This window comes from Mauremys mutica, chromosome 9 (genome assembly GCF_020497125.1).
Source record: "Mauremys mutica isolate MM-2020 ecotype Southern chromosome 9, ASM2049712v1, whole genome shotgun sequence".
Lineage (NCBI taxonomy): Eukaryota > Metazoa > Chordata > Testudines > Geoemydidae > Mauremys > Mauremys mutica.
The window spans coordinates 81283656-81309786 of NC_059080.1; the positions used below are offsets into that span (position 1 = coordinate 81283656).

General features: G+C 43.9%; 2 protein-coding genes across 4 annotated transcripts in view; one reads left to right on the forward strand and one right to left on the reverse strand.

Annotated features, from left to right (window-relative positions):
- SSR3 (signal sequence receptor subunit 3) lies at nucleotides 1–5735 on the reverse strand. Of its 2 annotated transcripts, none has more exons than XM_045030246.1 (5): nucleotides 5426–5735; nucleotides 4483–4609; nucleotides 3447–3545; nucleotides 1311–1442; nucleotides 1–553 (listed from the first exon to the last, which is right to left on the reverse strand). In XM_045030246.1, the coding sequence occupies exons 1-5, from the start codon at nucleotides 5562–5564 to the stop codon at nucleotides 487–489; spliced, it is 564 nt and encodes a 187-aa protein (XP_044886181.1). In that variant the 5' UTR covers nucleotides 5565–5735; the 3' UTR covers nucleotides 1–486. The 2 variants fall into 2 exon arrangements, with proteins under 2 accessions (XP_044886181.1, XP_044886182.1); XM_045030247.1 differs by lacking the exon at nucleotides 5426–5735 and adding an exon at nucleotides 5320–5384.
- A 144-nt stretch (nucleotides 5736–5879) lies between these two features.
- The window catches only part of LOC123377390 (TCDD inducible poly(ADP-ribose) polymerase), a 72321-nt gene continuing 52069 nt past the window's right edge, over nucleotides 5880–26131 (forward strand). The window contains exon 1 of one of the 2 annotated variants that reach the window (XM_045030244.1): nucleotides 5880–6709. The gene's annotated coding sequence lies outside the window, so the exon portion shown is untranslated. The other variant, XM_045030245.1, reaches the window with a different exon arrangement.

A 26131-nucleotide genomic window follows, 5' to 3' on the forward strand; every position in this document is an offset into this window, starting at 1 on the left:
TGTTCTTGAACTTTTTATTAAAACATTTCAAATGATAAGTACTAAGAGATGGATTGTCACTTTTGTAACTAATGGGTTAAGCTCTTTTATACATATAAAAAAAACCCATCATAGTTGCAAGTCTGTCATAGAGTTCAGAGTATGGTTATTTTCTGTGCTTTGGAGTGATAGCCTAATACAGTTTATGGAAACTCCAACAGAAACATTTGACAAATCATCCTTATTATGATTACAAAGTACTTCCAAGGAGTTAAGCTTATTACAGCTTTTGATATGGTACATTTCCTTCCTTCCGCCACTTAAGTTTGATTCATTCAATTTCATTTCAACAATATCTTATCAAGTCACCAAAGCTAAATTCAAAGTTTGCTTTACATTTATTGTTGTAAAAAAGCTCAAGTTTTCAGACTGTTTATATCTCCCACCCTTAAGTCTTTAATGAAATTGGATCCACCCACAACTATGAATAGATGACCACTGTGTTGTCTATTTGGAGCCTGTAGACAGCAGGGCGATCAGTCCAGATGAAGCGCTTATAGACAGAATGTAGTTTCTGTGGGGAAAAGGTTAAGGATGTAAACTTCCACAACTAACATCTCTTGCAATAAACATCTATAGTAGGAGTCTGAAGAGAAAGGGTGGAAACAGAGTTTTGCAATAGGTCCTGCAGCATACTTGATGTCTAGTTTAGAGAGAGACGCTATTAGGAATTAAGCCTATTTATAAGCGTGCATTAACTTTAAAAAACAAAGCCTAGACTAGCCCCCAAAGAGAAGTTTTAAATGCTGTTAACAGGCATCCTATCTTGAATACTGCATCAAATTAGTACTGCATAAAGTAAGCGACTTCAGATCTGGAGGAAATGATTTCACATTCAAGAAATTACTGCAGAGTAGGAAAAAAATATCCCGTAGCACGACAGCCCACAGCAAGTAACATTTAAATTTCCTGACAAGAACAGATACAACTTTAGATAATGCTTTCCCAGCCAGAAGGCTATATGGCAGTTCCATATAAATGTTAACTAGCTCTTACTGCAGCACACACCATTGTATCAAGTTATCCATACCAAGGCAGCATCTTCATAGAGTTCAAATGAGACACCCAAGTACGTTCGATGCTAAATGAGAACAAAAACCATCAGCATGCAAGTATGGGTTGGAGCTGCTTTGGTAATCTCTATTTAGACTGTTCTATAACTTAATGCCCAAATGTTACTGGACAAACTAAATTACAAAAACTACATGGCTATCAATAAAAAAACTTGTGAACAGTTCTCAGATTGTTTACAGTGAAATAGTAAAGGATACACAGTGGGGTTGAAATTCTTCAACAGAAAAAATGAAGCAATGATGACCAAGACGAGAAAGAGGGTGTTGTTGTAGAAGATAGAAAATGTTGTTGCTTCATAATCTGCAACTTCATTTTTCTTCCACAGAATTCTATGTATAAATGCAAATAAATTATTTTAAATATTTGTAGATTAATACAAATCTGGATACTAACACCACTATTGCAGCACTCCTTCAGAGAGATGGCACCTTTTATGTCAGGAAAAAAAAGGACACACTGAAACCTCTCGATCAAATACCTTTTACCATGACAGAATGAGTTACTGAACATCAAAAGTCACCATAATAGAACTATATGTCATTTCTGTCACTGATAAATTAATAAAATCAGATGCATGCAATGCTGTTAAACACTGTTGTCCCTTTTCTTCTTTACATAACAGAATATGAGGAAACCACAAGGGCACAATTGGGTCCCAAATAACCAAGTTTATTAACTATACAAAGACATTCCCTGCCTAGCTGCACACATACTGCTCCTCTGACTGTTTTCAGACTGCTTCTAATAGAAAATGCAGTCAGTGCTACTTGAGGCCTGACAAGCTAGCACAGGAATAAGCCATATTTACTGAGTATACATATACATACTTAAGTCATGTATGTTTTTCCAAGAATCTGGGTCCAAAGGTCACAAAAACTGAACCTTTATTACTAGATTGAGCTGAATACTCATTATTTTGCAGGTACAGTGCCAGTGCTGTCAATCCAAGGGAAAACATGATCCTTCTCTAAAAAGCTGATGGTTCAATTCCCAGAAATATTTGTCATACTTTTTTGTGTTTTTTAATAGATATTAAACTAGAAAGTATTCCTAATATACCCATCACTAAAGTTCTTAGTCATTAAATACAAATTTGAGATCCACTTTGTTTGTCTATAAAGGATCTAACCGTCACCACTCCTTAATATAGCTACTCTTTTTTTTTTAAAATCTATTGTTCAGATTCAGTTATAGGAAGGCTTTTATGAAAAGCTGGGTTTTCACATTTCAAAGACAGTCAGTTTTGGCCTCTCTGATCCCCTCTTGATAAAGCGTTCCTGTCATAAATGTAAAGGGAAGGGTAACAGCCTTTATGTATGCAGTAACATCAAATCCCTCCTGGCCAAAGGTACAGAATCACTTACCTGTAAGGGGTTAATCAGTCAATTAACCTAGTTGGCACCTGACCAGAAGGACCAAGGGGGAAAGAAGATACTTTCAAATGGGGGGGGGGAGGGGTGGTTGTTTTGTGCTCTTTGTTTTTGTTCCCTCTCAGGACAAAGACAGAGACCAAGCAGGTAACCCAGCTCCTACTGAAATCGTACATCTAAAATTACAGAAATTGTAAGTAATAGCAAGGAAATGCATCAAATTAGCTTTTGTTCTAGCTTGTGAATTTTTCCTATGCTAAGAGGGAGGTTTATTCCTGTTTTTGTAACTTTGAAGTTGAGCCTAGAGGGGAATCCCCTGTGTTTTAAATCTTGTTATTACCCTGTAAAATTACCTTCCATCCTGATTTTATAGAGGTGCTGCTTTTACTTTTTTTTTCTTTATAATAAAGTTCTTCTTTTAAAGAACCCGATTGTTTTTTACTGTCCTAAACATAAAGGGTCTGGTCTGTACTTTTATTAAAGGCAATTGGTTGGTATATTATTCTCAAGCCTCCCCAGGAAAGGGGGTGAAGAGGATTGGGGGGATATTTTGGGGAAATAGGAACTCCAAGTGGTCCTTTTCCTGAATCACTTGGTGGTGGCAGCAATACCGTCCAAGGACAAGGGAAGGAATTTGTGCCTTGGGAAAGTTTTTAACCTAAGCTGGTGAAATATAAACTTAGGGGGTCTTTCATGTGGGTCCCCGCATCTGCACCCCAGAGTTCAGAGTAGGGAGGGAACTCTGACAGTTCCAAAGACAGACTTTCTGTTAACAACCCTGCCTCAGCTCAAAAGTGCTTCACCATGGGCTCCATCAGCTGCAGAGTTCCCACTGACTGTAGATGTCTTCTCAAGTCATGAAGCAAGAGACAGTGCCTAATATCCTATCATGGGCCTTTAAAATTAGGATCCTATTCATAAAAAATATTATGAAACATTGCAATGCGAATTAAAGGAGATTACCTCTCATCCTTCTCTTTGCGAGACATCTTCCTATTGTCTGCCTCAGAAAGTTTGCGAGTAACTTCTTTGGAAACAGCATCTTCTCTCTTTTGGGCTACTCTGCAAGGATATGAGTTTAGATCAGAATCAAAATATGAAAGTTCATAACTACAGTTTCTTCCCATTTACATTATGGAGTCCAAAACATTTAGCAACTTTGTATCAAATTAAACAGACACCAAGTGAAAGTTAGTTGATATTTAAAGAATTAATCAAATGTAGTTTCTGGTAGTATAGCTGCCCATGAGATTTTTTTTCCCCCTTTTAGTTAAAAATGTCTTTCCACACAGAAATGGGATAGACCTACACAAACAGTAGAAATCTATTGCCAATGTAAGAGAAATAGTACCACCTTTGTTGTATGTTTGGTGTTAAGGCCATCAAATCACAGACAACTAAAAAAAAAATGGTTTCCCTCTGATCTTTCAGCTACAGTTATCTCAGGAGTTACATGCAACAATTGTAAAAACAGACTTAAGCATGATTTTCAAGTAATAGTCTCATAAACCCTCAGCACAGTGACGTTTTGAGACAGCAGTCATTCACTTGGCTGAGGATACTCATCTCCACAATGAAACCAGTGACATTTTAATTTTTATTCTGTTGGTTTAGGATTTTCAGCAGAAATTTACCATGCAAAATCTGAGCCTGATGCTTAAGAACTCCATTCAATCAAGAGTTAGGACAATTCACTGACCAATGCAATACCAGAAGTCATGGAAAAGCTACTCCAATCCTTATGTAAAACAAATAATTTTTAACTAGAATTACATTTTGGAGTAGAAGAGGAGATGCATTCTTAGAGAATCTCCTTTATGCAGTGGACACCCGATTGGTCCTTTAAAATGCTCCTCCTAGTGACAAATGATGCTTCAGGGAGTTGAGCCTTATTCAATATGCCAGAATTGGGTAAAATGTTGAATAAACAACCCACTGTAAATGTTAATTTCACTATCTCTGTTATGAAAAGATGCATTCAAATTGTTAGCAAACTTACTTGTGTTTGAGAACAAACTTGACGTTCTTGTACGCAAAGGCTACCAGATATGTACTGACAAGGGTCATTACGCTGTATAGGACTGCAGACTGAACAAGATCCATGTGCCATATCCGCCAGTACAGCCCTAAAAACCCAGAATATTCATAAAGATTTATTCACTCCCCCACTGAGACAAGTTACTAACGTTTTCGTCTTCACTACACTTGATCTAGAATTAGTCAGACGTGTTAGGTGGAAATAAGACAGAGCTAAGAGGACAGAGCTGTCAATTTTTTAAAAAGTCACTTCCCTGAGGCAGAGAAGATCTATGATTTATGGGGCTCATCTGTGACACTCTCACAGCAAGGGTGCTAGAACTAGGGGTGCGGAAGCACCCGCTGTCTTGAAGTGGTTTCCATCATCTACAGGATTTACAGTTTTGTTCAAAGGCTTTCAGCACCCCCGCTACACAAACTGTTCCACCCCCCCCCCGCCACGCAGTTCAGCGCGGGGAAGCTAAAGGCCGAGGCAATCGCGGCAGAATTTGGGAGGCGACGCCTCCCTTCACCCTGCTGGAACAGATGCCACAGAGGGCGCTGCAATTTCAGAGCGGGCGGTGTGAATCGGGACCCCCCGCCCGCCCGCCCGCCCGCCCGCCCGCCCGGCCCCCCGGGTCACGTCTCCCTTCTCCGGGGCAGGGGGCAGCCGGCTGCCTATGCTGGAAGATGGGCTATGGGGTTGGCGCTGCCTGAGGGCCCCGGCTCAGGACGTAGCCGCGATGCGCTCACAGCTCAGACCCCCCCGCAACGTGCCACGTCGCCACCACGGAGGCTGCCTCGAGCCGCGACCCCTTACCCGGGGCGCCCAGGCCGGAAAGGAAGCGGCGGGAGCCGAGCCCGCCCGGCCCCTCGGGGGTGGGGGTGGGGATGGGGATGGGGGCCCCGCTCGCGCGCGCACTCACAGATGGGGATGGCGGACACGATGAAGGCGTTGCCGAAGAAGAGCGCCGAGGACTTGGCCGAGAGGTTGCGGCTGAAGTCCTGCAGGAGCAGGTCCTCCTCCGACTGCTGCCGGGCCCCGCTACCGCCTTTCGGAGCCATCGCCGAGACCAGCCGAGCGAGCGAGCGACCTGCCGCTGGTCCTGCCCGGGACCCGTAGCCGAGGCAGCCAACGTACACTCAGCACACAGAGCCGAAGGGCGGGGGCGCCTCCGCCCCGAGTCCTTCCGGGGTCAACTTGCAGCCTCTCCACTCCTCGCGGCCGCGAAATGCCCTGGAAAGCGGCGAGCTTCCGCTGCCTAAACAAGCGGATTCCAACAAGAAGCGTCGCATCAAACAAACGCCGGAGAAAATATTTCCTCCTCCCGGCAGAGCGGGGATCGCTTCCGGGTCACTAGGCCCGGCCGACGTGGAAGGCGATGGATGCGGGGGAGGGGTCACTTTCCACCTGCTTCCAGAGAGGCGGGCGCGGGGTGGAGCGGCGTAAGTGCGCAGAGATGCTGAACAAGCCGGCCGGAGGGCGGAGCGTCCCCCGCCGGTATCCGGGTCGGGGGAAGGTGCCCTGGGTCGCAGCTGGGAGCCCCGAGTTCACGGGCAGCCCTGAGCCCGCCCCAGCCCCGGCCACCCCGTCAGGGCAGCCGTTATCGTTCGCGCCTTTCACAGGCAGCTCAGCGGCGGCGCGAGCCAGGTCTCTGATGTGCCAGCAGGGTCGGTGCTCAGGCCCCGCCCGCCACCACCGGCAATTAACTGTCACCAGCGAATTCGCTCATGCAGCCCTTTGCACAAAGCGTCACAGGTGCCCCTGGGCAGGAGATGGCAGCTGGGCCTGGCCCAGTGGAGCTGCCTCAGTCAGTCCGTCCCACGGTACCAGTGCAGCCATCAGCGCCTCCCGCTAGCCGTGCTCCGAAGTGCCCCAGCAACGGCCCACGGTGACCTCACCCTGCTGGGTCACCGCTGGCCTTGTGGTGGTTTCACACCTACGTGTCAGCCCTGCACCACAGCACACTGAGCTCGCACCGAAAGGGCTTCGCTGCACCACCGAGAGCGCGCAGTGTCGAGAGGTCGCCACTCTACGCACAACATGGTCCAGTCACATAAGAACGTACGGACTGTGTTACACAGTCTGATACCGTTTCCTCAAGAGCTCATCGCCTTGCAACGCTGCTGTTGCCACCTGCTCTGATTACTGTAACTGAGAGCCTAGGGATCTGCCAGCTTGCAGGATTGGGGACCAAGTTTTTTTGAAGGTAATGTGTGAGTACCTCCTGTGATAATATCAAAAGGACATGCCCTACTAGGACATTTTTAATTATGAATTCTAAATTAGGCTAAGTACGTTGAAAAACTAAGTAACCAGGAACAAAGCTGGTGTGTGAGAAACTGGACAAAAGGGAGTACTGGTAAGCAACGTTTACTGTTTGTCCTAACTCCTAACCACCCTTTTAAAATGTAGTTGGCATAGCTCCTGGGCAGCTATTTCTCTCTTGCTTCTTTCAACTTTTGGAACTTTCACAGGTAGTCTTGGGAGAATATTCCATAATCTAATATATCTTGCTATTAGGATATTTTCTTTGGTGTAATTTTGTTCCATTACTCCATGTCCTCTAGGACAAAGCAGTTCTTCTCTCCCTCCTTAGTATTTACACATACATGAGGATAATTTACAATTTTTTTTATTATTGTTTAGCCAAAATATAAATTGTTAGTTTTTAATCTTTTTCTCATAAATCAATCCATGTTGCAGCTCTCTGCTTAATTTTCCAATTTGTCGGTATCTTTGATGTGAGAAAAACTAGGTGCTGTAGGGAAGTGGTACCTGAAAATTTCAAAATTAATTTGAGAGACACATCTGTGAAAAAATCTAAGCATGGTTGAATCTTTCTGGACCTCCTTTTGTTAAACTGCAAACTCATACTGAAAGTTGTTTTAATGATTTGAAATTTACCACAATGTAGACCAACAAGACTGCTATTGTGATAGCAGGGCTAATGTCAGTGATGTCATGCTATCTACAGGCCAATGGGGAAACAACACATTGGCAAATGAGTCCCTCTCCCAGTTCTCAGACATGGCTTGAAATAGAACTAAGGCATTTATAACCATTGGGTGGTGCTGTTACTTCTTCTCACACCTACTGGCCTTAGTCTGCAAACATTGATTCATGCTGTACCTCCCTCCTGTTACAACACTATATTATTTTAAGCACCATTGGTGAGGTTTTTAGCGCTGTTTTGCATTTTCACTAAATTGTAAAATATAGTAATTAGTAATGGGATTCCCCATATAGTCCATTCACCCCTGTCTTAAAGCCATTTTTTGCCTGTCTGCAAAATACAACTGCACTAGCTTGTAGTTGGAAGGATTTCTTCACATCCCAAAAGGATTAAAAAATTAAATAACAAAAAGCATAAATTCTTCAAAAAATAAGTTCCATAGCACCAAGTTTTTTAAGGTGTTTAGGCACCTAAGGATGCACAGAGGCACCTTACTGGGATTTTCAAAAACATCTAGGTGCCTAACTGCCATGGCACCTAGACATTTTTGAAAATCCCATTAGTTGCCTATCTTAAGGCACCTAAATACCTTTAAAAATCTGGCCCATAGTGTCCCAGTTCTTCGCTGCATCTTTAGGTTACACTAAATGTGTTCTAGAAATGCTTTATATGAGGGGTGGGCAAACTTCTTGGCCTGAGGGCCACATCAGGGTTCCGAAGCTGTATGGTGGGCCATTGTAGTGTATTAAATTGCTCCCTGTAGGAATGTGCTACTTACAGTGTACTTCTTAAGGCTGCTAGTCCTGGTGTTCCCTATGTAGCACATTCCTACAAGGAGCAATTTAATACACTACACCTGGCGGCTCTCGCAGCCATGCTGCTGGGCAGGAGCTTGCAGCCCCACTGCCCAGAGCGCTGGCGGCACGGCCAGCTGAGGCTGCGGGGAAGGGGCTGGGGGCTAGCCTCTCCAGCCGTGAGCTCAAGGGCCGGACAGGACGGTCCCACGGGCCGTAGTTTGCCCACTTCTGCTTTATACTGTACAAGTGTCCTCAAAAGTCCTTTGGCAAATGCTGTTTGCCCCTAGATGGCACTCAAAAATTTCTATTAAATATAAAGCATTACCCAAGTAAGAAAGACTGGGAATACTGAGATTTGCTTGTGGGTTCTTCTTAAAACAAACACTAAAACAACTACATATTTACTAATAATACTGTTTATTTATGTGACTAAGCAGCGTGCAAATGTTCTAGTCAAAGGAACTTTCTGTCCAAGACGTTATTACTCAGAGAATTGACCAGAGCTTTACTTGTGGGGAGATTTCAGGGTGGGGATGTTTTGCTATAGCAGTGCCGTGGCAGTGTTTTTCCGTACACACACATTTCTCTGTTTTAGTAGTGTGGATAAATTTTTTTTTTTTTAAACAGTGTAACATGTAGGATAGGAATCCAAGTTCCTGTTCCAGGACTGGGTACACACAGGAGGGAGAACATCACTTTGGAACACTATCTTCTTCCTTCTGGTCAACTAGACCATTTGCTTTTCAAATCCAAACTGGCTGAAAAAGTCATATTGTAAGTAGGGATTGTTGTAACCACGTCTGAACCATGTATGTTTAAATATGTTTTGAAAACATAATTACATGCAAAGGCTAAAAGAGTTTTGTCTCCAGTCTGAAGTTCTAGAGCATGTGGTAAGGAAGTTTTTGTTTATTATAGTTTGATAACTTTGTTCGCTTATGCCATTTGTTGAAAGCTGGATGAGAGAGGAAAACGTATTGTAGTAAAGTGGTTATAATTAAGGCTACATTTTAGTCTTGGGTATTTTTAGTAAGTCATGGACAAAGCACGGGCAGTAAACAAAAATTCCTGGCCTGTGACCTGTCTATGACTTTTACTATATACCGCTAACTAAAACTTTGGGGAGAGGGGGTATCCAGGAGTGCCGCGGGTGCTGGGGGAGGTGGCCTGGAGCCCCCGCTGGTGCTGCTGGGAGGGGAGAGGACGGGCAGCGGCAGGCGGCCCGGGACCCCCGCTGGTGCTAGGCGGGGCGGGCAGCGGCAGGCGGCCCGGGACCCCCGCTGGTGTTGGCGGGGCGGGCAGCGGCAGGCGGCCCGGGACCCCCGCTGGTGTTGGCGGGGCGGGCAGCGGCAGGCGGCCCGGGACCCCTTCTGCTGCTGGGGGTGGGGTGGGGCTCCCTACCCAGTTCTGCCTATCCTGGCTGCAGCTCCTATGTGGCGGAGAGGCCATAGGGCTCCATGTGCTGCACCAGCTGTGCAGCTCCCATTGACTGGTAACCACAGCCAATGGGAACTGTGAGGGTGGGCTGTGCGCTGAGCCCCCTGGCCTCTCCGCCGCCTTGGAGCTGCAGGGCTGAGCTGGGGAGCCCCCCACCCCAAAGTAAGCACCCACCCCCTCAAGGCTCCTAGCCCTGAGCCCCTTCACACATACCCAAACTGCTGCTGCTGGACGCTGCAGAAGTCATGGAGGTCATGGAAAGTCATGGAATCTGTGACCTCCGTGACAGACTCACAGCCTTAGTTGCGGGTTAACTGGGTTACCCAGAGTAACCTTCCTTCCCATTTTGTGAGTTTTCTCTCCATTCTTTTTGTTATACACTTGAATAACGCAGCAGGTTCTCAGCCTTCAGTACTGCAAATAGAGAGGGATATGTGGGTTTTGTTGTTGTTGTTGTTATACTGAGCAGATCCTTTACAAAACATATGATGGTTCAGGGCTGCATGGTACACCCCACCATGGATCTCACCCTGTTTGGGAGCTAGTCACAATATGGTATTTCACAGTACTATTAAAACATTTGTGTATCCCAGCATAGATGAGGCAGAACTATGTTTTCATCATGCTCTGGAATTGTGACACAGCCCTGCAAAGTTCAAGACTGTAGCTAGATTTGGAAGTGGATTAAAATATGGCTTGGTCTCTTCTGTAATGGATAAAGCATGGTTTGCTCTTGCATGTTGGGCACTGGATTTCCATAGTGGAGAAAAGAACTTCTATTTGAGCAACTGTATATAAATAATCTAAACAAATAAATTCAAATCCTTTGGATGGTATTAGGGCTTCTTATTTAATGTCTGTTTTGACTGATGTAGCCTCGCCCATCTAAGGAACTCAAAGTGCTTTATTAATGTTACACTATTGAACCTCAGAATATGCCTTTGGGGGTGTGACGTAGTAGGGAGCGGGGCAGACTGACCTGAGAATGTCTTCTAGTTTTACTGTGACTGTCTGCATGAGGCATAGGATAGCAGGGGGTGACTTTTCTTGAGGAATGATACCTGAGCCTGTAACCCGGGCCAGGAGGGGGGGTGGGCCAGGTGACACCTTTGCCCAGGAAACTGGACAAAGGCTGGAGGAGGAGCCGGGGGTTGGGGGGAGTGAGACTGCTGGAGGGGGTTCTTCAGTCTTGGGCTGGATGGGAATCGGAGGGAACCCCAGGGTTGGGGTCTAAGCTCCCTACCCCCCAGAAGGACCTGACTAAGGGGTACTGTTTATGCCTACAAGCTCTGGTTTGGACTGTGTTCCTGTCATTTAATAAACCTTCTGTTCTACTGTCTGGCTGAGAGTCACGGTGAATCGCAGGAAGCTGAGGGCGCAGGGCCTTGTCTCCCCCACACTCTGTGACAGAGGGATGTTTATATGAGGACATCACAAAATGCAACCACCTCTGGAGTGGAATACAATAGCTGTTTAATAATGCACAGCCACACTACACAGCAATTTAGGAAGAGGAGAATTCCGAATCAAACAGAAACTTCGGGAAGAATTTAGGGAGACAGGATATAACTAATTATCTGGATTGGAATTTTTCCAAAGACACCATGTTTAACACTCAACTCTTAGTAAAAGTGAAATAATTTCTATGAGCATAAGTAATCAGTGTCCTCTGTTTTGTTTTGGTCTTTTCTGGAACATGGAAACTCCAATAGCACAGTGCCCTTAATGCTGTGTTAGGGCATTGTTCAATACTAATTAGACAGAATATGAACAAATCACTAGCCCGAACACCGACTGCAACTAGGAGTACCTTGGAAGAACATAAGAGTTCTTTGGTGACTTGGCCCCACCCTGCCAGGTTCAGCTAAATAGTTAATATTTTGCTGTCAGAACAGTGTGTGTCAGAGGGTGTGTTTATTCCATATCTGCTTGAGTTCGTATTGTAGGCCTGATCCAAATTCCATCAATGTCAATGGGAGGCTTTCTGTTAACTTCAGTGGGTTTCGGATTAGGCACATAGTCTCTAGAAATAGGGTTAGAATACCAATCCAGTCTTAATGCTGTGTTATTTTGAATTCAAAACTATGTGCAGTGCCTGGGCTGATGGATTTGTGGCACTGTTACAGCACATGGAAGGGTCTGAGTTTGGATCCCGAGCTCCCAAGGGGCTCAGTCCTGCATTGACATCACAGGGAGCGTTGGATGTACAAGGAATGCAGGATCAAGCCCATGTCAGCCAGGGTTGCTTTTCAGTGTCTCAGTTACTTTCCAGTGATTCTTCTCAGAGCAGCATTGGCAGACTCCGAAGGAAGCAACATCCAGCACAGGGACAGTCACTGTGCTATGGGATGGTGAGACGAAAACACATGATAGGAAAGGGAAGCAGGAATGAGAGGGACCTTCCAATTGGAAAAAAAGAACCTTAAGGAATTATTCTAAGATGTTTGAAAGCAATTCAGGCCCAATTTTGGTTTAAATTTTCTGCCTAGAACTATTAGTATTTTTAATATAAATCCTGTAAGTACCACAGGATAATTTTTTTTATTGAAAATCCAGGTGACATTATTTCAGTAGTTTTCATGCACATCTTTCTTTCTGGAAGACACACTGCTAAGATTTATTTGATAAAGTTAAATAACCAAACACTGTAAAAAGGAATTTAAATTAGAGGTGAATGGGCTTTGAGTCTTTCTGCAGGCAATGGAACAATATATGTTTCTTGAAAAAACAACCTGGCATTTTTCTCTTTTAATGACATTGTCACTGTCAGCAGGGCTGGCCTACCATGAGGCGAACTGAGGCGGCTGCCTCAGGTGCCAGACTATGCGGGGGGCACCACTAGGACCCAGAATGTAGAAAATTGTATCTGCTGCTGGTGCATATGTACTCTCTCTGCTCTAGATGCACAGAGATGGTGGAGTGCTGTGCTGGAGGAAAGAAGGCACAAGAGACATAACAGGCAGGCAGGAGAAAAGATGAGAGGGAATAACAGAAAGCAGCAGGAGCTGCAGGGAGGGAGAGGAGGAGGAGCCTCTTATGTACCTGTCTAGCACCCCAGGAGCCTGGACTGATTAACACCAGCTTCTCAGGGAGCTTCCTATTTCCTGCCGTTTCCCTGAACTCACTTGAGAACAGGCAGTCAACTGAAGTAGTAGGAGCCAGTTAGGTCCTTAAGACACTGATCTCTTCCCTCACTCAGGCCCTGCTACCAGCCTGCTTATTTGTCCCCTTCAATTGAGTTTTGAGGGCCACTATAGCTGGCACAGAACAGTAGTCATGAGTGAAAGAAGAAAATGCCTCTCTGAGGCAGCATTCAGAAAAAGAAAGTGTCAGGGTTCCCTCCCCACTCTGGGGTACAGATGTGGGGACCCGTGTGAAAGACCCCCTAAGCATATTTCTACCAGCTTAGGTTAAAAACTTCCCCAAGGCACAAATCCTTCCTTGTCCTTGGATGAGTGCTGCTGCCACCACCAAGTGAGTTAGACAAAGATTCAGGAAAAGGACCACTTGGAGTTCCTGTTTACCCCAAATATCCCCCCAAACCCCTTCACCCCCTTTCCTGGGGAGGCTTGAGAATAATCTACCAACCAGATAGGTAAACAAGGTGAGCACAGACCAGACCCCTGGGTTTTTAAGACACTAAAAACCCATCAGATTCTTAAAAAACAACTTTATTATAAAGAAAAAAAAGTAAAAAGCATCATCTGTAAAATCAGGATGGAAGGTAATTGTACAGGGTAATAAGATTTAAAACACAGAGGATTTCACCTCTAGGCAAAACTTCAAAGTTACAAAAACAGGGCTAAACCTCCCTCTTAGCACAGGGAAAATTCATAAGCTAAAACAAAAGATAATCTAATGCATTTCTTTGCTATTGCTTACTATTTCTGTAATATTAGACGTATCATTTCGGTAGGAGCTGGATTACTTGCTTGGTCTCTCTCTTTGTCTCAGAGAGAGCACCCACACAAAGCAAAAACCTTCCCCCTTAGATTTGAAAGTATCTTCTCCCCTTATTGGTCCTTTTGGTCAGGTGCCAGCCTGGTTATTTGAGCTTCTTAACCCTTTACAGGTAAAGGAGAGATTTACTGCTACCCTTAGCTGTATGTTCATGACAGAAAGAAAGCAAAGGAAGCTTTTCTATCTAAGCAGGAAGGAGCTCTCCTGAGATACATAGACACAAATGTTCACGGTGAGCCTTCCGGCCCCAGTGAGGATGTGAGTGGTGAGGAGATGCCTGATCTTCCAGTTAGTCAGAGTGCAGGTGACCTGGTAGCTACTGCAGCATCCATATCTCCATCTCAAATGGATGTAACCATGCACCTTCCTGAAGAAAAGTGTAGATCAGAGAAGAGTGTGGTGGAGGCGCAAGAAACAGCTGCTGCTGAGTTTAGTTCCTTAAGTCTAGACGATCTAGGACTGTGGATCCACTTGAGCAGTAGCCCGAGGGACTTCCTTGTACTGCATGGGCCACAGCAAGTGAAAAACTTCATGTTCACCAAAGACAATGAAAGTAGAAGTTTCCGTCCAACCCATTACTGGTGTGAAATCCCCAATGGTGACAAAGTGGAGAGGCCATGGCTTATGTACTCAAAAACCCAGAATGCTGCATACTGTTTTTGTTGCAAACTCTTCCAGTCTAATGTTCCAGCCACATTGGGTTCTACAGGAACAAAGGACTGGAAAAATCTGGCTAGAAATCTGGCATGCCATGAGAAGGCAGCAAATCACCAGAGAACATTCCATAGGTGGAAAGAGCTTGAGATATGAGACTAAGGTTAAAGGCCACCATAGATGATCAGCATCAAGAGACGATTATATCAGAGTCTCTTTACTGGCAAAATGTTCTGAAAATGCTCATGGCCATTGTGAGAATGCTGCTACCCAAAACCTAGCACTGTGTGGCACTTCAGATCAGCAATATGTGCCAAAGAATGGAAACTTCCTTAAAATTTGGGAGTTAATTGCTGAGTTTGATGCTGTACTCCAGGAGCATCTAAGAAGAGCCACCACCCAAGAAACGTACACACACCACTACCTTGGAAAAACAGTTCAAAATGAGATCATACAGTTACTGGCAACAAAAGTCAAACAGAAGATTGTGGCAGATCTGAAGTCACCAAGATATTACTCTGTTATTCTGGACTGCACACCTGACATCAGCCATATGGAACATATGACTTTCATGGTGCGTTTTGTAACAACAACAGAACCTAGTGAAAATGTCCCTGCAGTGGTGACTGTCAGAGAGCATTTTCTATAATTTATGGACATTGATGATACTACAAGAGCTGGTATGACAAATGTGCTTCTTTAAAAGCTGGAAAATACAGGAATTGCAATAGCTGACATGAGAAGTCAGGACTACGATGATGAAGCCAACATGAGAAGAAAGAACAGAGGAACGCAGACATGGATCCGAGAGTTAAACCCTCGAGCTTTTTTTGTCCCATGCAGTTCTCATTCATTGAACCTGGTGGTCAGTGATGCAGCATCAGCTTCTAGTGAGGCTGCTGAATTTTTTAATGTAATTCAAAGCATCTATATATTTTTCTCTGCATCAACTCATGGATGGCAATTTTGAAGCAACATCTGGGAACATCCTCTCTGACACTGAAACCACTGAATCCCACATGATGGGAAAGTCAAGTGGAGGTGATAAAGCCTATCAAACACCAAATTGGGAAGATAGATGATGACATAGTTGCCATTATGGGGGATAATTCTATGACAGGAACTGTTTGTGGGAGAACAGTGGCAGAGGGAAATGGACTCACCAGAAACATACATAACTTCAAATTTCATGTTGTGGCATGACATACTGTTTGAAATAAATGTTGTAAGCAAGAGACTCCAAGGTGTTGACCTTGATCTATCTGGAGCAATGGAACAATTGGACAAAGCAAAGTCCTACCTACACTCTTACTGGTCAGATGAGGGATTTTCAAAACGTTCTGAAGAGTACACAGAAGTTGGCAGAGGAACTTCACACTGAAGCGATTTTCCCACCCATTCAAGAATACAAGAGTCACTGAAGAAGAAGACATTTTGATTACGAGGCACGGGATTGTCCGAAATAGATTGCGGTCCGTTAAGCTTGGTATTGAGTGAGGAAAAACAGGCAGGACCAGAATAACAGTGAAAAGCCAAGTGGCTACGTTTATTTGGGGGATAATTACAACTTGGGCCGGGGGAGTAGGCAACTTTGTACTTTTGATACCATCCGAGCCAAACACACCCCAAAACACAGTAATAATACACTTTATACTGCTCACCACACCACACCAAATAGGCAGACACACCAATCTTACAAGATAGGAATCGGGTTCGTCAGGGCGGTGCCCGGTGCAACACAGAACAGAGACCCACGGGCCACTGCCTCAGCCACCCTTGCTTTCACACTAAGGGTAACCCAGAGTGTGGTGCGGCTGCAGCTGGGCAGATTCCACTCACTCAGACCGCGGGGACGGGAACCGCTTGGTCTGCTAATCTCCAGGTGGAGACAGCTCCCAGATTCATGCACTCCGGACAAAGACAGAGCAGTGATTCACACACATGAAACAGGTTGCAATTAACAATTCACTAACAACTAGAACAACTATACAAGCTAGCTAAGCAATTGTGCAATTTTGAGCTCATTAATACAATCCTGATATCCTGAGTAGATACTTGATACTGAGTTAGGGAGGGGAAAAATAAGAGACTAGATAAGCTAACTGTCAGACATCAAAAAGCAAATACCGCACCCCAGGTGCAGCTGACCAGCAGAACAGACACCAGAAGCATGACGAGCTGACAGGGATCGGGTCCAAACGACAACGAATCCAAACGATACGACACGAGCGCGCTTTACCGGGAGGAGACCCTGGCCGAAAGGTTGATCAGGTCCTTCAGCTATCACGCGGATGCTCCACACAAATTTTGGGGGGAAACCTAGTTTTATTAAGAGGTCTCACTCCCTCGTGTCGGTATCTGATTGGCTCCCTGGTCCCTCCTCCCTCCAGGCTTCGAGCTGTTGCCACCCCACGTTAGCAGGATTTGCACACGGCACACTGGAGTTGACAAGTAAACAAGCTTGACCCTTAGATGACTGGGTCCAAAAAGAGCGGGAAAGTGAGTCGCTGGGCAGGATTAACCTGGCCTCCAGACGACCGGACCCAAAAAAACAGGTTGCCAGGCAGAATCAGGCCTTCACACACAGAACTAGCCTGACCTTTAGATGGCCCAGCAGGAGAGAGGAAAAAAAAGAAAACAGGAGAACATACACAGCCAGTGTTGCTGGGCAGGATTGAGTCTCTGCCCTCTCCTATATACAAGAACCTAGTCCAAGATGGAGGCAGTCCTGTCCTTTTAACAGGACAAGATGGCCGTGGACCGACAATTGGCCATTCAAAGCCATAACTTCATATCGGATTGCGACAGGGATATTCCCAGAAGAGACCCCGAACAACAATTCAGAGTTGAATTCTTTAACCAGGTGCTAGATTGTGCAATAAAGTCAGTTGAAGAACATTTCTTGCAGCTCAAGGAACACAGCAGTATATTTGGATGTTGTATGATATTCCAAAACTCCTCACTATACCTGAAGAAGACCAACAATGCAGGGCACTAGAGACAGTGTTGACACATGATGACATGCGCGATATTGATGCGAGTTATTTAGGTGATGAACTGAAAGCCCTTTCAAGATACATTTCAGCAGGTTCAACTCCAAAGGCTGTTCAGGAATATATGTTCACAAATAAGATGACCACCCTCTTTCCAAATGCTTTTGTTGCTCTGCGCATACTTCTAACACTTCCTGTAACATTTGCTAGTGGAGAACGCAGCTTCTCCAAGCTGAAGTTAATAAAAACACATCTATGCTCCACAATGATACAGGAGAGGCTGCTTGGCCTTGAAACCATCTCATTAGAGTGTGAGCTGGCCCAGACTGTGGACCTTCAGGAAGCAGTTCAGATCTTTGCAACCAAGAAGGCACCGAAAGCATCACTTTGATTATTCAAACAGATAAAAATGCCAGTGTTTACTATGCAGACAAGAAAAGTTACATTTGCTGTTCAGGCATTTGAAAGTTAAGTGTTACTTAAAATTTTTGAACAAGGCATTTTAAGTTGTTAGTTCTCCTTTATTGGGGTAGGTAGCAGACCAGAACCATGAGAGGAGTAGAACAGGAAGAAGGCAGAATTGAGACCTTTCAAAGTTTTGGCCCAAGCGAGGGGGGCATGGGAGCGTCATTTGAGCTCCCCGTCTCAGGTGCCAAAATGTTATGGGCCGGCCCTGACTGGCAGGCTGTAGCTTTAAGTAGAGCCTCGGTTGGAACAAAATTCCATAAAGGTTGTGTGTTCACTTTCAATTGTGTCATATTTGTATGACAAAAAATAAATCAGGAAACTAGTCCAAGGTGTTTGGTCAAAACTACTGGAGTTTATTGCTTTTCCCTAAGGGCCTGACTGCAGTGTACTGAGCACCGCCTGTGAGAGCAGAATGCTCTCAACTCTGAAACCCTGGGGAATAGAGGACACTTAGCAGGAGCTCAGCACCTGGCAGAATTACTCCCTATGTGCTTCGATTTCACTACAGTGGGGCAATGGGTGCCAGACTCTAGCAGACTTGAAACCTGCCCTGGTGATATTAGTTTGGAGTAGATCAGTGCACTAGTTTGATCTGCGGACATATGCAAAAAATGTTATAAGAACTATAATTTTGATATCACATGATGTTTTTTAGGGGCTGTTGTATCTCAGGAACATGTTGCTGAAACAACCACAGGTTTGGACTATTAACCCTACACAGAGCCCCAACGAGAGAAAGGAAATTTCAAGGAAATCAGAGTATGCCTGTGGGATTTAAAGTACTTAGAAAAATCAGCTCTTAAAGAGTAAGCAGGTCTCAACCTTAACTATAGTGGTGCTACCAGCCTAGTACACTCTGAAGATGCAGACAGCAATAAAGGTAATAATTGGAGATATACCAATCTCCTAGAACTGGAAGGGATCTTGAAAGGTCATTGAGTCCAGCCCCCTGCCTTCACTAGCAGGGCCAATTTTTTTGCCCCAGATCCCTAAGTGGCCTCCTCAAGGATTGAACTCAGAACCCTGGGTTTAGCAGGCCAATGCCCAAACCACTGAGCTATCCCTCCCCTGAAGGGTTCTGTTCTGCCAAACCCACCTCCTCATACAAGGCAAAAGCTTGTGCCAAAAGGGCCACTAAGTGGTGTATTGACATTTCAACCTTAGGTGGAGGATTTTGTCTAATGGACCCTTGCAAAGCAGTATTGCGTAAAGCCCATTTACTCAAGTTGTGCACAGAGGAGAATATTTAGCCCATGGTTCAACAGCAGTAGTCTCCCTATATGTGTAAAATTCCCAAGAGTTCTATGCTTTCTCTGAAAACAAAATATTTCCATACATACCGAAAGTACAGAATATCAGTGACAACATCAGCCATTTTGACCTGAGAGCAGAATTTTGCCTAGTGATATAAATGTTAATGCTGTCATCTCTGTTATTTATGGAAAGTAGGCCTCCTCTTAAATTGTAAAACACTGGGAATAGCAGCAAGCATTCTGGGAATAGTGTTATACCAATACAATAAAAACCAGCAGGATCTTATTAAGAGGGATAAGGCAAAGATGCCACATTTATTGTAAATACCATAACAAAACAAAAGACAATGTTTTCCTACTTGTTTCTATTACTACTTGTTCCTTATACACACACACACACATATTCATTCACACAATCATTCATTCAGGTTCTGTATAGATGTTATAGTTACCAGCCTAGATGTTGCTCATGCCAAGTTACTGGCCAGGTATCTTGGTCATGAGGATGGAGCCGAGTCTGTGTCAGATGCATCTGATGTTCCTGGAGGCTGGCAGCAGAACCATAGACTCAAAGTCCTCAGTCTTTAGAGTCCAGTTTTATAGGAATTTATTCCTATGTCAGTTCATGAGAGTTGCTTCATTTTGCTGTTGCTAAATCAATCAGCAGGTGGCTGGCTTCATGTTATTAGATGTTTTGTTTTTCCTTCCTTTGAGGTGTGGTGGGTGGATTCCAGTTTGCCCTCCGGGGGGTCATCTGGTTGATCCCACTTGACACCTTCTTCAGCCGACACTGAATTCTTCAGGCTGGTGACTCCCTAACCATTCATTCATTGTTTAAACTAGGCATGCATTCACATACATTCTCTATCTTAATCACATTTATTTCACTGTCTCTTTACCTTTTGGGGTGTTACCAATTTATGTGAGACTCCCTGTCTTTTAACAAGCAAAGATAAAGTGAGATGAAAATTTACAGAGGGTGGGGGTCTCTATCTATACACTATAACAGCTACTGTTTTGGCTTACTTAGAGTTAATTAATGTTTAGCAAGTTTTATACCAAGTATCTCTTTGAGCAGGCTTTACACAGACACAGCTGGTGGCTTGCAGGTTAGAATCACAAATTTACTTTTAACATAAACCTTTAGTTATAAGGCGTCAATTAACAATAAGTCATTTTTCATATAAACCATGTCTAATACAAACCTTCTTTAATATCCCTACAATAGCAGCAAGCATTCTGGGAATGCAGAGATTATCTGTACTACTCTCCTACTTTCTTCAAATCTCTAAACTGGAAACAGTTCAAAGTGTTTTACAAGGACTCTGTTATTTCCTACATGGGATTTGTTTTGTCTGTTTCATTATCTTGTTTATCTGTGTTAAATGTAGGCTGCAGGCACAATCAATGTTGGATTAAAAAGCAAAATTTTCTGAGACTTGTGATTAATAGTAAATCAGTCAGCTCTTTAGGACAGTTGCATCTGTTTGCCTTAATGTGAATCTTTATTTCTCAATGCCCAAGAATGATTGTCATCAGTATGACAGCCTAAAAAAAGCTAAGTCCTTACCAAACTTGAACATTACTTTAATTATAGAGGCAGCAATACTAGTGGCTCCATAATTAATATTACTTGGAAGTTTTCACTCAGAGTTAAGTGCTCCTTAGGTGTGAAAATCTTTCTGGCAGTGGAGCTGATGTAATTCTGATATGCAAAGGGAGGGGTAGGATTTGCAGGGGCCTGTGCAGAGGTTGTTCATGCAGTGCCCAGGCAATAAGTTGAGTTATGTCAAGGATAGGGTCTGTTGCTACACAGACTTTCCTATTTCTTGTTCCATCCTTGGAAAAGGTTTGCTAGTGCTGAAGTCCCAGCCATATAGTGGTTCTGGAGTTGCTCCCTAGACTGAGTGAGCATTCCTTCTCTTCCCAGTGACCAGCTCCATGCACAGATATCTATTGCCCAGCCTGTTGTTTGGGCTGTATGTTCTGGATGGGAGGATTTGGGCCTTGAGTTATGCATGTGCTACAGATCATCAAAATAAAACCATGTCTAAACACACCAGAACTTTTCAGTTCTGATCTGAATCTAAACTTGGTGAGTGTCTCTTCCCAGTTCCTGTAGTAGACCAAATGACCCGCCGCAGATCTGACTGTTGTGCCGCAGGTCCATATGTTATCCAGTATTTCCAGTCTGTCATTTGGCCCTGTACTCTCAATGTGAGACTTTTCCCTATTCTGTCAATGTCATTTTCAGGTATTAAAAAATCTTTTATAGTGATTATTTCAAGCTATGAAGGCATTTCCCTTTTGTTTTCTTTTATACAATATGACCTTTTTCACAGATTCTGATTACATTTGCTTGGTTATGCCTATATAAACGCTTGGGAACACAAAGAGATAATTTCTGCAGGTAGCAGAGTACTGTGAATATTGCTTCTCAAGCTCTCCAAACATCCTGTATCGTTTCAGTGTTGGTTTAGCTCTATTAAGATGATGAAATATTTTTTTACAGCCTGATAATGTATACTATTCTAGTTTAATTCAAAAGCTCATGGTAACTCCACGACCATGGAAAAGAGCCTTGAGGTTAATAGTTTGCACATAAAAGTTTTCTGCATTGATAAGACTTTTGGTTTTCAATTTTTACTGAAACAGTCCCAGGTTTTACAAAAACTATTACTCAGTTTTTAGTGATTTTTCACCTGAATTTTGGACTATTTAAGTTCATGAAAATACTGATTATGCTAAGAAAATCCAATATATTACATTAGATTGCTATGTTTATGTTAATCATAAATTAGTCTAAGTGCAAATGTGATGTTGTCTGTTAAAGAAATGCAGTGTCATGGAATGGAAGATATATACACACACGTTCATGTGTGTACATACTGTTAATATACAGTTCATTAAACAACAGTATTAAACTGCTTTTAAACTTTCAGTACTCTTACTTTTCTCTGTTTTTTGCTTTTTTTTCTGTCCTCCCTTCCCCCAGTATTAAACCTGACATTTACCCAGAGAACTGTGAAATTAATTTTTTGCACTGATTTTCACCCGTTTATAAATTTTTGAGGTAAACACTGATGAATTCCTGGGAAATTTTAAACAACTTATAAACTGAAATTGAAGAGGCTTATGTAATGAACAGATTGAGTAGAACCATTTTTGCGATCACACAGCATTTACATTAGAACATTTCTGTACCTCCTATAGTCCATTATATTACTCTGTTCTTTGTTATGACAATTTCTCACATCTTGTATAATGATATAGTTTTAATTAAAATACTGTATAGCTAAAGGTTTTTAGGCGAGGGTTATCAAATTCCAACTTTAACAATTGTGCCAAAAAGAAATATGAACTAGAATACATCCTCTGGGAGAGCTATGAAAATCCCATCTGTGATTAAACAGATGTCACCTTTTTGGTGAAATATACTATCCCAATGAAGTTTGCACAATTTGAACTATCTTAGAGACCGTATAAAACATGATGTTGTTGCCGGCTCAAAGGGCCCGAGGCGGAGCAACAGCAGGGGTTCGTTGCCTGGTGTGCGTTGCACTAATTAACACACCAGGGTGGAGAAGCAAAACCACGTTTATTTGAGCCCAAATAAGGTGCCAGGGAGAAAAAGCATTCTCAAATCCTGCACACCCGCGCGCAGGCGGGGTCCCAGCATTTATACCCCCCTTGTTTGTGTAAGCCTTTTGTTTGGTTTTCCCCCTCACCCCTCCCTTCCCAACAGCAGTTACTTTAAACATTACATCTCAGCGTGTTAGAAAAGTTCCCATTCGCAAGCTTATCTATGGCCTTCACAGCACAAACGCATACAGATTTTCCTCCCCCCTCTCCCCCTCCTCCCCGCCGCTTTTGCTGTTTCAGACTCCTGCATCTGCAAGCTGAGACAGCTGACAGTTACACATTTTGCTTGCAGTCTGTTAGCATCTTAGGCTGGTTAAAGTTCACAGCATGGAAGACCTCTGGTTCACTCAGGCCTGCAGTCACAACTTTGGTTTACTTAGGCCTAGTGACACCAACAATGTCCAGTGTGGAAGTTGCTAGGGTCCACACCCATATAACATAACAAACCATATGTCCCTGACGTGGACTAATATGCTCTTTCTGTTCTTTCCCTTTTTAACATGACTGAGTAAATCACAGAACATAAAATCTAGAGACTACTGATATTTTAGAACTACTTATTTTATTCCAGCCAGCTGCAGAATGTGAGCTAGCAGTGCATCTATCCTGCTTTTAGAACAGAAAATCAGTATCAGTGATATTTTTTTTCTGTTGCATTAGGAACAAATCCTGTCAAATGCTTCTCTCTTCAAATCAGTTTAAAGATGAAACTCGGTTATTTTAATATGATCAGCAAGAATTTAGTGAGTGTTTCCTACAGATTTCCTGCACCTGTGCAATCAAGTTTTATGTCTCAGCTTGTGACCTCTGTTCCAGCATGATATATTTTCAAACTGAATCACATTCATAATACCACTAATACCAAAAGTACCCACCTCTTTCTGCTGACTGAAAGCTACCCTTTAATCAGCATCCTAAGCTAAGAGGTGCACTTGGCTGACTTAGCAGCCATTAGTTTTCCTGTCTGGCAATCCTCTGTCTTGCTCTGTTCCTCCAAAAGAGTCATTCCTTGAGCACAAATGCAGTATCTTTTACTTGGTTTCAAATAAGTATTTCACCATTAAGTCCTTCCTCACATAGGCATGACTTCTTGGACTTCCATCATTTCCTTTATCTTTGTAATATGCTATTTGTTCTAACCTCACTGTCTGTGGACTGTGTTGGTCACTAAAAGCATGCCTACACTGCATCTGGGAGAAAATCTCCAAGCCCAGGTCTATAGACTTGTTCTAGTAGGGCACATGCTAGTGCTCTAAAAATAGCTGTGTAGACTGCTTTGATGTGGTTTTGGTTCTCAAGCTCACCCCCCACTTTCTCCAGGGCTTCAGAGCCTGAGCTCCAGTCTGTAGTATATACATGTGCCCTTTGGGTATGTCTACAGTGCAATTGGGAGGTGTGTTTGAAGCACATATCTAGATCACAGCTAGCTTGACTGCCAATAGCAGTGTAGCCGCAGCAGCATGGCCAATGGCATGAACTAGCCCTCTGAGTACAACTCTGCCCAGGATCTTGAATATGTACTCTCACAGCTAGCCTATACTGTTGCCCCTGCTGCCGCCATAGCTACAATGCTATTATGAGTGAAGCTAACTTTGATTTAGTTAGATCAAAGCTAGCGTGAACATGTGCTGCAATCACACGTCTTAGTTGCAGTGTAGACACTATAATAAGCCCCTTTAGCCTGAGCGCCTTTATCTTTTAGACACTTTCTGTCATCCTTTCTTGAGGAAAGTTGTATGTTATCCCGGATAGTGATGAATTTCCGCTCATTCTGGTTCTGATTGCCTTTACCAGAGACTCCTGTATTAATGTCCTGAACCAAAACTAGAGACCCAAACACCACTGAATGTTGGTTAACTTCAGATCTAAATCCAAATCTGGACTTTGTAGCTGGCATCTCTTCATATAATAATGGGCCAAACCTGGACCTAAGTGAGAGAATTTGGCCCTAATTTAGGATTTGTGTGTGATTAATTTCTTCCCTCACCCCTACACAAACATAGATTGCTGAAAATTTACCCGTTGTGCCTTCTAGATTAGTTTACACCAAAAATGAGGTCCTGCATTGTTTTCTCAGACAAATAAGGACTTTACTCAGTTCTGAATAAGGATGGCAGGATGAGGTCCTAGACTTGTTTCTGGGGTGGGGCTGGGGATGAGGAGTTTGGGGTGTAGGAGGGTGCTCTGGGCTGGGACCGAGGGGTTTGGAGAGTGGGAGGGGGATCAGGGCTGAGGCAGGGGGTTGGGGCATGGGGAGGGGCTCGGGTGCAGGCTGCAGGCAGCGCTAACCTCAAGTGGCTCCCAGAAGCAGCGACATGTCCCTTCTCTGGCTCCTACGTGGAGACGTGGCCAGGCGGCTCTGCACACTGCCCCGTCCGCAGGCACCGCCCCTGTAGCTCCCATTGGAGCACCAGAGGGTGCCATGTCGCTGCTTCTGGGAGCCGCATGGAACAACCCCTGACCCCGCTCCCCGACTGAAGCGCCAGAGGGGGCCATGCCGCAGCTTCCAGGAGCCAGTTGAAGCAGCCCCCAACCCTGCTCCCCGGTTGGAGTGCCGGAGCAGGGCCATGCTACGGCTTCCGGGAGCCTTTTGGAGCAGCCCCCAATCCTGCTCCCCGGCTGGAGCACTGCAGCGGGTCAAGCCCCAGATTCCGCTCCCCAACTGGACCTCGAGGGCCAGCTTATAATGGCTGGTGGTCGGATCTGAAACTTTGGTGGAATGCCTCAAAGGTGTATACATGCAGAGCCTTTGCAGAATCAGCCTCTGACTTAGCAATTGAAGCTCTATTAAATATTTGTTATAGTAACAAAAGTGTTAGCAGTCAGTGTCAGACACAATATACTGCCGTGCTGTCATCTTCCAGATGGCCACTTTTGAATTCACTGAAACTATGATTAGTGAATGACTGTTACTTATGTGTGAGACAGTAACTCACCTACTCAGGTTAGTTCTTAAAATTCTTGGAAGTGTTTCTAAGTTAGTGTTATTTGACATAAATTAAAGTGAACTATAAAACCAAGAATGTTCCAGCTCAGTTTAGTTTAAATAGGACCCCTGCCTACATGAAAGGAAACATGGGGCTGCCATCCACACAATCATTTTTTCCATGTGATAGGATCCTTCTGTTAGAAAGAGGTCACATGTAGCATTAATTAGCCCTTGTCTAAACACAGAAGTTGTGCAGGTTTAACTAAATTGGTTTGTGTGCCCTATATTGGTTTAGTTTACGAATACAGCTAAATGGATATAAGGCATTCTTAAACCCATTTGACAGTGTCCACTCGAAGGAATTGCACTGATTTAGTGAAATTGGTGAAATCCCCTTGTGTGGACACTCTTGGTTTAGAGAGTGCCCACCCAATCTCTAAACTGATGTAGCAAATTAGTTCAATTTTTATGTGTAGTAAAGTCCTTATAAACTATCTTTTGGTGAGTAGACATGAATTTTATTTAAAGGTTCCCTCCCCACC